General features: G+C 48.4%; 1 protein-coding gene across 6 annotated transcripts in view; it reads left to right on the top strand.

The window, feature by feature from the left end:
- Positions 1–5,149: 5,149 nt before the first annotated feature.
- LOC142557785 (copine-8-like) overlaps positions 5,150–17,358 on the top strand; it is a 54,429-nt gene continuing 42,220 nt past the window's right edge. For 2 of the 6 annotated variants that reach the window (XM_075669897.1, XM_075669895.1), the window contains exon 1: positions 6,948–7,521. In XM_075669897.1, coding sequence (XP_075526012.1) covers positions 6,965–7,521 — 557 coding nt within the window. In that variant the 5' untranslated portion in view covers positions 6,948–6,964. Of the gene's footprint in view, positions 5,173–6,944; positions 7,522–17,358 lie in introns of those variants that run through there. The other 4 variants (XM_075669899.1, XM_075669901.1, XM_075669900.1 and 1 more) reach the window with 4 other exon arrangements.

Below are 17,358 nucleotides of genomic sequence, written 5' to 3'. Positions count from 1 at the left end.
GGAAGTGTTAGCACACATTTTCGTGATATGGTCCACCCAAGTTTATTGTTAGTTATCTCGACTCCCAGGTACCTGTATGAGTTTGTTGCTGATAGCGCCGTAGAGTTCAGCGAGTACGGGAAAAGGGTTTGAATATATGACTCTGCCTGGGCACTACGGAGGAGTTTCTTAGCGCGGACAGCCAATTTTTTTTTCCTCACACCCCCTGGCACGCTTCGGCCTCCGCGGCCCCAACCTATGGGTCGGCCTGCTTCCAGCTTAATTTGATCCCCCCGCTACCCCTTGGGTGCCCTGGAGATCCTGCGCCGCCTGCTTTATTATAACCTCAGGTGCCCTCCTGAGGCCTCTGTTTGCTGGTTACATGTGCCCTTCATGGAGCAGTACTTGTAAAAAATCCAATCTATCGTCGCGACGAAAAAAGCGACCCGCTTCATCATCATCATCATCATCATCAGCCTGGTTACGCCCACTGCAGGGCAAAGGCCTCTCCCATACTTCTCCAACAACCCCGGTCATGTACTAATTGTGGCCATGCCGTCCCTGCAAACTTCTTAATCTCATCCGCCCACCTAACTTTCTGCCGCCCCCTGCTACGCCTCCCTTCCCTTGGGATCCAGTCCGTAACCCTTAATGACCATCGGTTATCTTCCCTCCTCATTACATGTCCTGCCCATGCCCATTTCTTTTTCTTGATTTCAACTAAGATGTCATTAACTCGCGTTGTTCCCTCACCCAATCTGCTCTTTTCTTATCCCTTAACGTTACACCTATCATTCTTCTTTCCATAGCTCGTTGTGTCGTCCTAAATTTGAGTAGAACCCTTTTAGTAAGCCTCCAGGTTTCTGCCCCGTAGGTGAGTACTGGTAAGACACAGCTATTATATACTTTTCTCTTGAGGGATAATGGCAACCTGCTGTTCATGATTTGGGAATGCCTGCCAAACGCACCCCAGCCCATTCTTATTCTTCTGATTATTTTCGTCTCATGATCCGGATCCGCCGTCACTACCTGCCCTAAGTAGATGTATTCCCTTACGACTTCCAGTGCCTCGCTGCCTATTGTAAATTGCTGTTCTCTCCCGAGACTGTTAAGCATTACTTTAGTTTTCTGCAGATTAATTTTTAGACCCACTCTTCTGCTTTGCCTCTCCAGGTCAGTGAGCATGCATTGCAATTGGTCCCCTGAGTTACTAAGCAAGGCAATATCATCAGCGAATCGCAAGTTAGTAAGGTATTCTCCATTAACTTTTATCCCCAATTCTTCCCAATCCAGGTCTCTGAATACCTCCTGTAAACACGCTGTGAATAGCATTGGAGATATCGTATCTCCCTGCCTGACGCCTTTCTTTATTGGGATTTTGTTGCTTGCTTTATGGAGGACTACGGTGGCTGTGGAGCCGCTATAGATATCTTCCAGTATTTTTACATATGGCTCATCTACACCCTGATTCCGTAATGCCTCCATGACTGCTGAGGTTTCGACTGAATCAAACGCTTTCTCGTAATCAATGAAAGCTATATATAAGGGTTGGTTATATTCTGCACATTTCTCTATCACTTGATTGATAGTGTGAATATGGTCTATTGTTGAGTAGCCTTTACGGAATCCTGCCTATACCCGCTTATACAACACCAATCGGAACCATGCCCCTTCAGAGAAAGCGACCACCAAATCGGGCGTCCGTGTCCACAGCCTCACCGCACGGGCAGCCATGGAGTGGCGGAGCGTAAACAAACTCGTCTAGAGGACAAACGCATACGACACGCGCTAAGAAACCTCCTCCGTAGTGCGTAGGCAGATGGGTGGCTTTTACAAGGAGCTAAAGCCCCCATATTTTCTCTCTCGCGCCCGCTCTTACTGTGGCATCGCGTAAGCCAATTGCATTGGCGTAGGCAAAGTAATTGCAGCCATATGGCATTGATGCTCGTTGTGCAGGCTACGCACAGCCTATGAACTCTGAACTCTTAAAAAAAGAAGGGAGCTCGTACAGCGAGGTGTGACATCTGTCAAGACGACGGAAAGCAGCTGAAATATGTCCGTGTCCCAGATGGCCTTTTTTGCTAACAAGCAATGTCCCCGAAGTACTCGTAAGCAATTTCGCCCCGCCTGGATGGACATAAAGTATAATATTCAGAAAGCAATTCGCAAAGACAGTATTAGTTTTCTAGACTAAGAGAATGTGAGAGTGCACATAAACGACTCCAGAAAAAAGCACCGACAGCAATATAATAACTTAGCGCGCGAAAAACACAAAGGACGTAGAATGGGGCTCTTGCATTGCCCAGGGGGCGCTGCGAAGGATGGATGGATGGATGATTGTGGCTCAACCCTTTGAATCGATGGATGGGTGGATGGATGGATGATTGTGGCTCAACCCTTTGAATCGGGCGGCGGCGGCGAGCGCCACCTAGCCTTTAATGGTTCTATATGCATGCATACCTATGTATTTACTCCTTTACTTTTGCATTGATATTGTCCACCAATCAGATAGCCTCCGTTTAGTTATTTCTACCTGTTCAAAGTCTATTCTACTTTCACTGTCTTTAAAACCCAAGGCTTTGAATAGTTCCCCGTTAGATTCAACTGCAGGGTGAAGTTGTTTACAAGCAAGTATCAGGTGTTCCGCCGTTTCCTCCTCCTCTCCACACGCCTCGCACACCAAATCTATCTCCTGGTATCTGGCTCGGTACGTTTTAGTCCTCGGTACACCTGTCCTGGCTTCGAACAACAATGAGCTTCCCTTAGAGTTATCGTAAATATTTTCTTTGGCTATTTCTTGCTTAAACGTCCCGTATGTCTCCAATGCCGATTTGGTTTGCATCTCTGTACTCCACATACCCCTCTCTGCCTCCTTAACCTTTTTCTTGACAGATGATTCCTTACTTGTTCCCCCGCTACTGCCCAAGTATTTGCTTGTCAATTTTCTAGTTCGCTTCCTCCACCTCGTGTCAACATTCCTCGTGTATAAGTAACTGAAAACCTTCCTAGCCCACCGAATTTCCTCCATTTTTCTCAATCGCTCCTCAAATGCTATCTTGCTACTAGCCTCTCTGCCCTCGAAAGAAGACCATCCCAGATCCCCCTGCACTCCAAGATTTGGTGTCTTGCCATGTGCTCCGAGAGCGAGCCTACCCACACCACGTTGCCTAATTTCCAACTGTTGCCGGGTCTCTGTTCTAATACATAGAACTGCATTGGCAAAAGTCAGGCCTGGTACCATTACCCCCTTCCATATCTCTCGTACTACCTCGTACTTATTGTAGTTCCACAGTGCCCTACTCTTCATAATCGTTGCACTTCTGTTACCTTTAGTCGTTAGATATTTTTCGTACTCTGTCAGATACTCAATGCCATTATTTATCCACACCCCAAGGTACTTGTATTTATCGACTATCTCCAGCGTGGCCTCCTGTATCTTATGCTCGCCGCAACTGTTATCATTAAAAATCATGACTGCTGATTTTTCTTTGCTAAACTTGGTGCTAAAAAAAAAATATGGTGCTAAAAAGCGCCCTCTGTCCTCAACTGGGTAGTACGAAGTTCGGTCGTCTGCTTCGAAAAGCACGTTTACAATATGGACCCGCCACTTTCGGTTTTGTTGTACCGCGGCTTGCAGCGAATATCGGGCGCGGAAGATTTTTTTCAGGGGTGGCACGCTGCGTAAAGGCAATAACTTATGCAACGCCGTATTGGCGGCGAGGAGTTACGGAGTCGCCCTCTATCGGAAGCGCCTCGCTGCCGTAGTATGAGGGATCACGTGGCGCGCTCCTCATAGGTTTTGCTGTCAGCGCTCACTTAAAACACCACGCGGGAGCTCTCCCGGACATTTCTGTAAGTACTTTCGAAACGAGAAAAGTTTGTTATTGTCTAACTAATAATCTTAGGCAAGCAGAAAGCACAGGATGGTCTACAGACGCTATCTCTTTACCGAATACGTACAGTGAACGCCACTGCGCGCGGTCGCCGCGATGGAGTCTCCCGAACCGGCTTCTTGTGTGAAAGCTAGGGAAACGCTGAGAGCAAAATATGTTTGAAATATGTTCTGGTAGTGTTTGTATAACTAAATAGAGCGTAATAGAATGAAGCCTCAATGAAGCGATCGCACAGATTCGCAGCGACCGACTGCGCGTCTGCATGCTTGTCCGCGCACTGTTTCGCTTTCGCCGCGTGCGCGTTTTCGCAACGTGCCATGAGCTTTAGGCCGCAGAATCATTTGACAGTATACAAGCAACCATTGTTGCGTGGGCGCTATCTGAGCTGTTCAAAAATATTTTCATTGTAGAGACTTCGACGCCTACGGAGACTGATGTGCCTTCGCGACGATTCAATGTTTTTTTTTTCTTCTAGATTCTTGGTCGTTTCAATACTATTTCTCGAGTTGCGTCGCACTGTATGTTTATAGGTGTTCTCAGCGTGCGATTTCCCGCTGCTTCTTTTTTGTAATCCAGTGCATTAATTCATAACACAAACGTGACCATATGCCATGCTTTTTTTTAATATGTGCTTCTTACCGCTCCCTTTCCACTCCAGTGAACTTGCCAATATCTATAGCATCGACAAGTTCATAGACCAAACCGTCATGACATTAGTCGGGCAGCGGACTCGGGCGAGCGTCTCAGTGCGCGTTTACAGAACATCGCAGACCGGGCGCCGTAGCAGAAATCTTCATCGCGTCTGTGCTTGCTGCATACCCGAGTTGTAGCCGATGACTGCCGGTTTTATGTTTCGCGAGCCAAGCTTCACGCAGCTTCTTGTCCTGCGGCTACGTGTGAATAAGGCTGACGCCGGCCTCCGTTACGTGCGTCCGGCCCTGCGGCACCGAGAAGTAGCCTACCATGTTGCGCGCCTTCAAAGGCAGCCGCTACTTATTGTAGTGCTTTGAAGCGTTGTAAAGGAGACACTCGAAGCGGCAAAATTTCGCCACTAAATGAGGACCGCAGCGTACGAGGCAATTTAAACTCGTTTTCAGCTCGCTTCGGCGCGCCCGAAGCAGCCGACGCAGCCGCTATGTCCACGTGATCCCTCCTAGCACGTCACGCCGACGGTGGCGCCAGCTTTTCCAGTGGTGGAGCTCGAGGCCAATACGTGTACGCCGTTCAAGAAATAAGCGGCGAAGTTTTAGCGCGGTGTAAATCGCAAGTGAAGCGAGTCGCGTACGAAGTTGAACTTTAGGTAAGATTTGCACGCTGCTAGATTCAGGCACACAAACGCGAGGAAATGCTTGCTGTAAATGAATTCACAGCAGCGATAAGCCGGCATCATGTGTACGGAACTGCTCGAGCGCACGACGGTACGCTCGGCGACGGCAGCGGTCTTTCAGCATGCCGCGATGTACGAACTACTCGAGCGCAGGATCGTACGCGCCGCGACGGCAGCGGTCCTTCGACATGCCGCGAAACGGCGGGCCTCCTGCAATCTTTGTTGACTGCATGCCGCTAGACAAGTAGTTATGCTTGCTGCACTGTAGTAGCGGCCATCTGTCCCTTTAGCAATTGATAAATAGCTGATGCAACGCTATGAGCTCGCGGTAACGTACGTGCGAATCGTGCGAGCTCGTGCTGCTGGCTTGATGTAGCTTTTAATTACAGTGTTCGAACATTGATGTACTGCAATCAATACTACCTTGCTGCGCTGCTTCAACGTGCTGGCTTGAGGTCAAGGATAAGCACATTTAACTCTCTAACCTGTGCTGCTCGTAGTGGGGTAGTGAATTGTCACCGAATCGATCAGCCCGACCAATTATGCTCATTTGCACGCACCACTTCACACGGGTCGAATGTTAATTGTCGCTGTGGCCACGGGTCTCGAATCGTGAATCACCAGCCATGCCTGCTGCTACGTCGGTCTGCCGTCGGGACTGTAGGTGCAAAAGACCAAATTTTAGAACGCAGATAAGCAAGGTTCAAGACAGGCGAAGCAGTCAGCATGGCGCGAAGTTTCGCTTACCCAGCGCGACGAACTGCAGCTATAGCCAGCGCGCCCGACGCTCCGCTTCGTGAGGCCTTGAAGGAAAACGGTAGAATCTGGTGTTGGGATTCAGGCCTTCTTGTTCATGGCAGCCGACGACGTAGAAGTAACGACGGTGACGCTTTTTCGAGGCAGAGCTAGGTCTCTCCGGATCGGCGTCGCCGATTCCTTCTGCTTCCAGCATTACATCTCACGGAGAGTCCGTTTTCGTTAAACTTTAGGCTGCGACGAGCTCGCAGCGTGGTCGGTGTGGTCTGTAAGAAGTGACGAGCTTTTTCGCACTCGCAACAGGGCAGAAAAAAGTGCGAATCGACGCAAAACTCGGCCTAGAAACGTGCTTCGCCACAGCCAGGGCTCAATACGACCCAAGCTGGTACGACCCAGATGTCGTTTCCCGCCCCGCCACCAGGCGCCGCTACTATACCTCGAACTATACTCGAGGAGCACTATACCTCGAGGAGCAGTTACATAGAGAACAAATAGGGGTGTATGCGGTTACAGAAACGCACCTTAGAGACTCAGAAGAGCCGCCAGTTATTGAGAATTATGTATGGGAAGGGTGCAACAGAACTAAGTCGGAAAGAAAGGGAGGGGGAGTCGGAATGCTCATCCATCAGGGAGCCAAATGGAAGAGAGTAAATTCACAATGTCAAGAGCATCTTTGGTTATCAGGTACAATGAGTGGGAAAGAAACTTGGCTTGGAGTTACGTATTTGTGGACCAGAATAAATTGCACAGAGAAGAATAAAGAGTTAGTGGAATGCATAAGCGCTGATATTAGGGGTTTCGGGAATGGTGCTGAGATAGTCCTATTAGGTGACATGAATGCCCACATACAGGATTTAGATGGCTATGCCGACAATAACGGGAAGTCAATGCTAGACCTTTGCGAGCAACATAACCACATAACCTCGTGATCGTGAATACAGGGCCTAAGTGTGAAGGACAGATCACGTGGGAAGTGGGAAACCGGCAATCGACCATTGATTACTGTCTGATGACAGAAGGAATTCATGATAAGTTGAGAGAAATGGTCATCGATGAGGAAGGGTTTAGCAGCATAGGGAGTGACCATAAACGCATCATTTTGAAAATGGGATATGTAGTTGGGAAAGAGAGCAACGAAAGCAAAATGGCCAGTCCAAATTTGAACGCTGAACAAATAGCGAATATAGTCACTAGAGTGGAGGAAGAAATTGGCAAGTCGCCAAGTAAGGGGTGGGAACATGGTGAGCTTGGGGCGAAGCGGTTCTTCGCCCCATGCCTCGCTCGCAACGCCCTCGTACAATTTTTACACACGCGACGCCTCAGCGAGAGAGCGCCGTTTGGTCCACTATGCTTGCACCATCGTTTCTGTACCGGATTTTTTCTGTGGCTTGCTTCTAACTCCCGGTTGTTGTTTAGACTGTGGTGCATTGTAAATGCGCTTTGTGGTGTGTTGACTGCTCGTACAGGCACCGCGAACCACGACGAAATGGCGAACCCGACTCAGCCGTTCACTCCAGCGATTGCCTGCACGCCTGTAACCAAAGTTGAGATCAGCGTGTCCTGTAGGTGGGTGCGGCTATGCTATGCTGTGTATGCAAGTACACTTGGCGAGCTCGCATAAACATCGCTAATGTGGGCTCGCCCCTTTACGCCCTGTCGATAAACACTGTCAGTAGTCGCATGCAGCTCTACAGGTGATGCACTCCGAACCGAATTAAAGGAGCAGGGCAAGGCTAGCTCCCTAGCACGGCACGCCTTCGATGCCGCCAGATTGCGTTGTGATACGGATGCTGTCGTACCACAACAAGCAAGAATTTCGTACCACAACAAGCAAACAACAAACAGCAAGAATTTGTTTACGTATTTGCGTTCGGCAGGTGCTCATCGTTTGTATCAAGTCGCGAGTTCTCGTGGTTGGAAACATTCAGAAAGGGACGGGCGCTTAGGCCAGCTTACTTTTTGCGTTTTTAAAGCGAAGCTTTCTTTGCCTCTTCCTTAGACTTTCCCACTGCAGCACCTGCTGCTCTATGACTACTGTTTGGCACACCGCTACGGGGGGTGGGCCAGAGACAAGAACGTGGCAGAGAGGATAGGCGACGGGTAAAACTCGTTTGGACCTTTGCATCGCGTCGAATGTGTATTGTGCTCTCTGGAGCTCCCTGGGCGTCGCCACAATAACCTCCAGAAACTGCAGCGCTTACCCTTCTACTAGCGTGCAACCGTCCAGAAGGGAGGTGTGTGTGTGTGTGTGTGTGTGTGTGTGTGTGTGTGTGTGTGTGTGTGTGTGTGTGTGTGTGTGTGTGTGTTACACCATAGTGCGTTGGACGGCTGTGTTGTAATCGAAAGTGATGAATGGTAGAATGACATCCCAATTGGTGTGGTCAGGCTTGATGTACATTGATATCAATTCGGACAGCGTGCGATGAAAGCACTTTGTGAAGCCATTAGTTTGAGGGTGATAGCTGGAAGTCATATTATGGATGGTATTGGATGCACGGAGAACATCGTTGAAAAGTTGAGACAGAAAGGTCCTGCTGCGGTCACTCAATAGGACACGTGGGGCTCTGTGCCGTAAAAAGATGGCTTCCAAGAAAAAGGCTGCAACCACTGCTGCGGATCCCGAAGATAGTGTGGCTGTTTCAGCGTACCGTGTCAAGTGGTCTGCCGCTGTGACGATCCATAGAGGTTGATACCAACGACTGTGAATGGACCTTCAGGACACGGGACAGGTTGAAGCAGTCCAGCTCGTGGTGAGGTCAGTCGTTTGCGGTGTTGGCAAAGTGAGCAGGAAGCCATGTATTTCGCTACGCTGGTTGGAAGTCCAGGCCAAGAGAAGCGGCTGCGGATTTGCTTATAGGTTTTATAGAAACCAAAGTGACTGGCAGTGAGATCGTTGTTAAAGGTCTCCAATATCTAGGCCCAAAGTGATCGGGGAATGCCAGGAACCCAACGGTGTCCTTTGGGATGAAACACGTACGGGTATAACATCGAATTTTCGGTCTTGGAAGTTCTTCAACTATCGACGGAGCCGAGTGTTAGGTGTGCAAGATGATCCGCGAACACATTCCATAATGGAGTGGTAGTAGGAGTCACTACGTTGGCAAGATGCAAACGTATGAGAATGGCTGGATGGGAGCCAGTCGAGAGTAGCGAGTGAAGGAAGTGCAGAAGACGCGTCCTGTGGTTTGCGCATGGAAGGTGGGAAGCAAGCAGCGTTTGAAGGCGGTGGTAGGGGACAACGAGAGAGCATCGGTATCCTGGTGTTTGTTTTCAGACTTGTAGGTGACGTCGAAGTCGTATTCTTGTAAATGAAGTGTCCAACGGCCGAGCTGTCCCATTAAATTCTTTAGCGTCGCCAACCAGCACAAGGCGTGGTGATCAGTAACGACCGTAAAGTGGCGGCCATGCAGATAAGGCTGAAATTTTCGGACGGACCAAACAATGGCAAGACACTCTTGCTAGGTGACTTTATATTTTTCTCTGCAGCTGTTAGCGTGTGACCTGCGTATGCAACCACATATTCTTCGCAATTTTGCTGACGTTGCAGAAGAGCAACGCTGATACCGGGGTTGCCGGCATCAGTATGTAGAAGAGTGGGTGCGGTGCTGTCGAAATGACAAAGCACGTGTTCAGATGTGAGGGCACGCTTGAGGGCGTCGGAAGCAATTTGGCATTCATCCGACCGCATGTAGGGAGCTCCAGAAGGAAGGAGTTGATGGAGCGGCGCCGCAGTGGTGGCAAAGTTACGTATGAAGCGCTGGAAATAGGAAGCTAGGCCAAGGAAGCTACGCAAGTCTTTGGCGTGTTGAGGTCTGGGGAAGCAAAGGACAGCGGCAATCTTATCGGGGTCAGGTCGAAGGCCCTCCTTGCTGACAAGGTGTCCAAGTACTTTAATTGTTTTGCTGGCGAAGTGGCACTTTTTTGTATTCAGCTGAAGGTCAGCAGCTGAGAGGCATGTCAGGACCTCGTCGAGGCGCTGCAAGTGCTGATGGAAGGTCGACGAAAATATGACGATGTCGTCAAGGTAGCATAAGCAAGTCTTCCACTTTAGGCCCCGTAGTATGGTACGGTGTCAATCATCCACCCAAATGTGGCGGGAGCATTACGCAGGCCGAAAGGCATTACATTAAATTCGTAAAGTCTATCGGGTGTGGCAAAGGCAGTTTTTTTCCTTGTCTGCTTTGTGCATGGGGATCTGCCAGTATCCAGAGCGTAGATCAAGGCTGGAGAAATACTCCGTGCCTTGTAATGAATCTAACGCATCATCGATTTGGGGCAGTGGATGTAGATCTTTGCAGGTTATTTTGTTCAAGGCACAGTAGTCTACGCAAAATCGCACTGAGCCGTCTTTCTTACACACCAAAACGACAGGTGACAACCAAGGGCTTGAAGAAGGGTAGATTATGCTTCATTTCAGCATGTTGGCAACATGAGTATCAATGATCTGGCATTTGGTAGAAGAAACACTATATGGCCGCTGGCACACGATGGAAGTTCCATCTGTGTCTATGCAATGAGCCGTCGCAGAAGTCTGTCCCAGAAGAGGAAAGTGCACATCGAAGGAGTCTTTATGCTTGGATGACGCCAGTAACTCCTCCGTCTGCTGTGGCATTAGATCGGTGCTGATGGCGCTAGTGAGAACAGAAGCAGGGACCGCATCTATAGCTGTGGGTGGTTGTGAAACAGCAGTAGCCGAGGTAAGCACAGGGACAGGCTGAGTGTCCAAGACGCACATAACAACAGCGCCTTTAGGAAGCAGTACTGGCTCAGTGGTAGTGTTGAGTACAGCCAAAGTGGCCATGCCATTGGTGAAGCGAACAAGGCTGGGTGCCAGAGCAATCCCTTTGGATAGACAACGGGCTGACGGTACAACCAAAACGTCACCATCGGTGATGTCATTGTTAACTACAAGAAGCAGTTCGCAGCCAGGTGGCACCATAAAAGCATCAGCAGTTTCTAAGTGAAGGCGCGGTTTGTGCACGTCGTCGGAATTGTCGGTCTCTGTAAAGTTAACGAGGCATTGACGGCACAAGATGAAAGCAAATGCCGAAGAGAGAAAGTCCCACCCTAGTATAAGCATGTGAACACAGGAAGTCAGCACTGTGAACTGGATATAGTGGCGTATCCCATCAATCAAAACTCGAATGGTGCATTGCACCGATGGCCGAATTAAATTGCAACACATAGAAGAGCTCCATTGTAACGTGTAATAACTTTGCATAGACGAGAGCACAAGTCAGCGCGAATAATAAAAATAGCTGCTCCCATATGAATCAATGCTAGAATTGGTACACCTTCTACACACACGAATAAGGTATTGGGCTGGGCAGGCTGGAGGAATTATAGTCTGTGCGAGCCATGCAGCTTTCCCTCCAAAAACTGCACCATCTAGTTTTCCGGTCGATAGTCAGTTGTGTGGGTGGCCGGTTGCAGGGGTGATGTAGAGCGTCGGAGAGGGGAGGGCGAGCAGCGGCGCCCTGTACGGTAGTTGCGAGGCGCTTCAAGAGGTGGAGAAAGTGAGCGTGGGGAAAGCCGGCACTGGTAGGGACTCGGAGGAAGCAACGAGTCTCGCTCATAAAGACGGTAGCCATAGCGTTTGTCCTGTTGTCTTCGACAAAACCGCTCATGCACTTAAATTTAGGGGCACATTAATGAACACCACAGTATCGTAGTTAATATGGAGTCCGTCACTACGGCGTGCCTTATAATCCGATTCTGGATTTGGCACATACAGCCCCATAATTCAAATAACATTTAATACTTCTGCCACGATTCGATGTGCCGTGTGAAGCAATGAATATGCTCAACCCTCTCGGAGATTATGAAGTATGGTGCACACCACCACCTCAAGCAAACACCTCTTTCTGTGTGTTCTGTGTGCTATGCTGACAAACAGCAGTGGTGCATGCAAGGTTACGTTTAACATCTACTCACCATTGCTGTGTTGGCCTAAAAGTTGGAGAAATTAAACATTTGCCATCAACGTCACCACTAATTATCGTCGCTAAAAGCAAACAGCACAGAAAGCTTCACTTACATAGATTCCCACAGTGTGTGGGATCCGCATATGATTATTATTTTTTTCAAAACAGCTCCTTGATAGGGATAACTGGCAGATGCTGTACCAGAAAGAAAATATTTTTTTCTTACTTTTCGCTTTTATCTCAATAAACAAAAGCAGCAGCTTTCCTGTAGTGAAAATGAATAAATATTAACAAAAATAAGTTCTAGTCCTGTTCAAACAACTCAAACAACTGTTGTACAGAGAAGTGGTGTAGCCAGGGGTGGCACATGGGGCATGTGCCCACCCTCGAAACGTTATGTTAGTATGTAGCCTGCCCAGATCACTCTGACTTTCCCTGTAGTATTGCCCCCACCTGCCCCTGAAAAAATTGCCGGCTACGCCACTGATACTGAGGCCATGCAAATTATACATTGTTCTAGGGTGGTTGCTTGAGCTAGTTGGTAATTCATGATCAAAAATAATGTACAGCGCGAAAGACAAGGACTGCGAAGACGACATACACAGCGCTGACTTCCAACAACATTTAATTGCGTTGCCACATCGTGTGTATATATACAAGAAAGGGCATGGGCGCAGAAAATGAAGGGCAGTCACATGGGGTGTTCTAACAGCAAGTCACTGAACCCTATCCTATCTGTCTATCCTTCCCTATCTTAGCTGATCTAATAACAGTAAAAGTGCAATAGACAGGATGATAAGAAACAGACCAGCACTTACTACAAAATACCATCTAGCCCAAACTGTGGCCCTTATTAGCTTATCCCTCCTTTTGATCACTTACGGTTCCCTAGCTCTCACCTTACTCTTTTGCACTTCCTAATGCTCCTCGCCTCTGAGTATAAAATGAATTATGCGTATAAATGTTGGTGACAAGAGCAGTTGTTGCTCTGACAAAGACAAATACCCTTGTTGAAACATTGGCTCCAACCTGAGACATTTGTTTGTCCAGTTTTGATTAGGTAAATGTTTTCATTTTCCTGTGAAGTCTTTAATTTGTTAAACCTTGCTTTACATCACTCTATAGAAAATGAACTTGGTATATGGCCGTTACCCATGCATTGACTGCAGCATTCATTAGATAAATGTCTACCATACAAACTCGTATTAGCACTCTTCACTTCAATTAGTGCAGAGTAGTAGGCAAAAGAGTGTACCTTGAGTCAACTTCTCAACGCATAAATTTGTTTCTGTGTTCTAAGTGATCACTTTGAGTGTGAGATATCGTCTAACCTTGACATGATTGGCAGTTAAAAATTTGGGCACAATGTTTTTTTCAGAGAATGAATGATCAACTTAACATTGCTCCTCATAGTGCCAAAATTAGATTTTTCCATGCCAAATTTTACAAATAAAATGAGTTAAAGTAGAGCCTTTAATTTTGTTCTTCACCACGACATACTGTGTTCTGTGAGTTTAATAGCATACCGTATAGTTTAACTAATAAAGAGAACTACCGTAATATCCCGAAATATGCCCCACCCTCGAAAGATAGCCACCCCTGTTTTTGACAAGATTTTCTAGTTTTATAATACAACATGTGCTAGTTCCTGTAGGTACACTGAAATTTAACCCACCTCATATTTTCACTCGATTTTCTCTTGATTTTAGATGGGCTATCTGGGGATTTTACGGTATGTCGTCTTTTCAGTTCTTTTTATCCACCCACTATGGTGAAACTAAGTGTCTGTGACGTTCTATGTAATATTGCAGGTTCAATTATTGCCACAGCTTCATTACAATGGGGGCAGAATGCAAAAATGCTTATGAGCTTATATTTGAGTGCACAATAAAGCATCTGGTGGTCAAAACTAATCCATGGCCCTCCACTACAGCGTCCATTATAGCCCACAGTGTAGCAGCTTTGGGACAATAAACACATCAGTCCAATTTCTTTAAATATTGTCACAAACAGTGGCGAAGAAAGACAAAGATATTGCAGTGGGGCTGGGTCAGACTCTCTCCTGTCAGACTTAAGGGGCTGCTAAAACCTGTGTGCCCCTGTGCAGCCTTCACTAGCTAAGTGCTAGCCGTTTACTGTTGAGTGAATACTCCCAGTGACATCTTTTTGGTGGAGGTTGCGGGCTCTATTCCTCCTGGCCCTGGATCTTCGGAGCGGATGCCACGTTTCTCCCGTCTCCATGGCCGAAGACAGTATGCCGTCATCACAGCCAGCGCCTGCGGCTCCGGCAACCGTGGTCCTTTCGCGTCCCCTTGACCCCGGCACATTCTCGGTACGGAAAACAATGATGTTGACGATTGGCTCCTGTTGTATGAGTGCGTCAGCAAGCACCACAGGTGTGGTGAGACGCTAATGCTTGCCAACATCATTTTCTACCTATGGGGCACAGCTCGCGTGTGGTTTAACATGCACTGACAAGTTGGGATGTCTGCAAGGAGAAGATGATGTGCAAATTTTTGCAGATCATCTGCAGATGTGCAGATGATGTACGATCAGTCGTACGACAAATGACAACCCGGCACGAACTCGCGGCCAGAGTTCAAACGTCGACGGAATCGTACATTGCATATATCCAAGACGTGCTAGCCTTGTGCTTCACCATTGACAAAGACATGCGAGAGGAGGACAAGGTTGGCCACGTGTTGAAAGGCATAGCTGACGATGCCTTCAACGTACTCATGTGTAAGCACTGCAGCACGATTGACTCCATCATAACAGAATGCTGTCGATTTGAACAAGCAAAATGTAGGTGCATTACTCACTGCTTTACCAGACTCCCGAACGTGGCTGCGACATCCTCATGCGAAGATCCCGTGATGCTCCTTTCGTTCTCAACGCCTAATAAACTAACCAGGATTGTTCGCCAGGAGCTTGAAGTTATGGCTTCAGCCACTTATCAGGCACCTGCTCACGACCATTTCGTGACAATATCCCTCCTTCAAGCTGTCGTCCATCAAGAGTTTGCAAATATGGGCATTCCACAAGCCACCTGTCACGCACCTCAGCCCGTGTGCGCTTCCGGTCCTCACACTGAACACTACACCACCTCAATTGTTGCTGCTGCTGCTTCCGCTGCCCGGTTCACACCCGGCTACAGAAACCCATCTGAGTGGAGGAAGCCAGATGATCGACCAGTCTATTTTTCTTGCTCACGCGTCGACCACATTTCACGCCTGCCACTGCCGCACTCGTCGGTATTGCCAACCCAGCTTCCCCGGTGACCACCGCCACTATTGTGGCCCGTCTTCTAGCACGTCTCTTCTCGACGACCACGTTCCGGCCCGTGAACATCACCACCTATCTTCGTGCTCTGCACTGACATACACCAATATTGCCGCTACAGGACACTAGTCTAGCCGATCGCTGTCACCTCAGAGTCGCCAGTCGCGCTCCCCTCAATGCCCTCGCTCTCCCTCCCCCCTGCTTACTCTGGCCACCACCCGGGAAACTAGCCAGTGTAGCTCCGGGAGGTGGTGCTGCATTGACGACAAAGACCGAAAAACCTCTATTGACCCTTACTTCAAGACGCAATTTACTCAGTGTTCTCATCGACGGCGTGACCACTACTACTTTCATTGATACTGACGCCCACATATCTGTTGAGTTCTACGCTCCAACACCGTCTACGAAAAGTGCTGACACCTGCCGTCTCTCCTCTGTGCAAGTAGCTGACGGCACCCGAACACCGGTTCTTGGTATGTGCACTGCCCACGTGTGTTGCCGGCCACCACACTTCAGTTCTCTTCGCTGTTCTCGACGCTTGCCCACATGATGTCATTCTTGGTATTGACTTCTTGACTGCCCACTCTGCCCTCATCGATTGTTCTACTGGCATTTTGCGGTTTGAGCTGCCATTGTGTCCTGATGACGCTGCATCGCATAACACTCGCCTACATTCTGTGGAGTTTCTTAGACTACCCGCTCAGGCTGCTATCTACGTCCTTCTGTCACCGTTTCCCCCAGTAACTGATGGTGACTATATGGTCGCTCTCCTCACAGATCTTATCCTCTCACACAAAATCACACTTCCTCACACTATAGTGGTTGTTGCCTACAACAGAACAATGCTTCCAGTCCTCAACTTTTCTACTTCGGCCGATATTCTTCCTCAAGCACTTTCACTCGCCAAACTTTTACCGCTGGAAGAATGTACAGTTTCTGCATTCAGCTGCTGACGATAAAACCATGCCCCAACCTGTCATACCAGCGCCAACCAAGGCGCTTCTGAACAAAATGATATCCCGCGACCTCTTACCTTCCCAAAGTGAAGCACTTCGTGCTGTCCTATTTTCTTGACGTTTTTGATGTTGAGAACAGTCCACTAGGCCGTACACATGTCGTGGCCCACTGCATCGAGACTTGAGACGCCATACCCCTTCACAAGCACCCTTACCAAGTGTCTCACTGAGCGCCAAGTCATCCAAAAGGAGGTAGAGAAAATGCTTGACAAAGATGTGATAGACCCTTGGGCATCCCCTGGCGTGCTTGTGAAAAAGAAGGACAACAGCTGGTGGTTTTGTGTCGATTATTGCCACCTCAATTGGGTAACACAGAAGGATGTGTACCCTCTCCCTCGAATTGATGTTGCACTCGATTGCCTTCATGGTGCCTGATATTTCTCATCGCTAGATCTCCACTCACGATACTGGCAAATTGCCTTCATGGTGCCAGATATTTCTCATCGCTAGATCTCCACTCACGATACTGGCGAATTGCCGTCGATGACCATGACAGCGAGAAGATCGCTTTCATCACACCCGACGGCCTCTACCAATTTAAGGTCGTTTCTTCTGGGTTGTGTAACGCACCTGCAACTTTCGAACTTGTGATGGACACTCTTCTATGCAGTGTTGAGTGATCGGCCTGTCTGTTATTTGGACGGCGTCATTGTTTTCTCGCCCCACTTTGAAAGCCACCTCCCTCTACTGTCGGCCATTTTCAACACATTCCTATAAGTGCACTTTTGGGTGCTGCCAGATCAAATTACTTGGACACCTGGTTGATGCTACTGGTGTCCAACCAGACCCTGAAAAAGTCTGTGCCGTCCGCGAGTTGCCAGTTCCGAGGTTCTGAGGACGCAGCTTTCTTGGGCTCCGCTCTTACTTTCACTGCTTTGTTCTCAACTTCGCGAACGTTGCTCAACCCCTCTTGGACCTCCTCAAAAAGGATGCGACCTTTTCTTGCGGCGCAGACCGAGCGACTTCCTTTGCATCGCTGATTTCTGCCTTCACATCACCACCTGTGCTAGCTCATTTTTACCCAGCTACTGTAATAGAGCTTTGCACCGATTCAAGTGGCCATGGCATAGGTGCTATCCTCGCCCAAACACGGAACAGAGCTAACTGTGTGATAGCCTATACTAGTCGCCTCCTGTCACAGTCGGAAAAGAATTACACTATTACTGAGCGGGACGGCCTAG

Source organism: Dermacentor variabilis, chromosome 9 (genome assembly GCF_050947875.1).
Source record: "Dermacentor variabilis isolate Ectoservices chromosome 9, ASM5094787v1, whole genome shotgun sequence".
NCBI lineage: Eukaryota > Metazoa > Arthropoda > Arachnida > Ixodida > Ixodidae > Dermacentor > Dermacentor variabilis.
The sequence above is the reverse complement of the archived record's forward strand: the minus strand, read 5'-3'. Positions and strand labels throughout refer to the sequence as shown.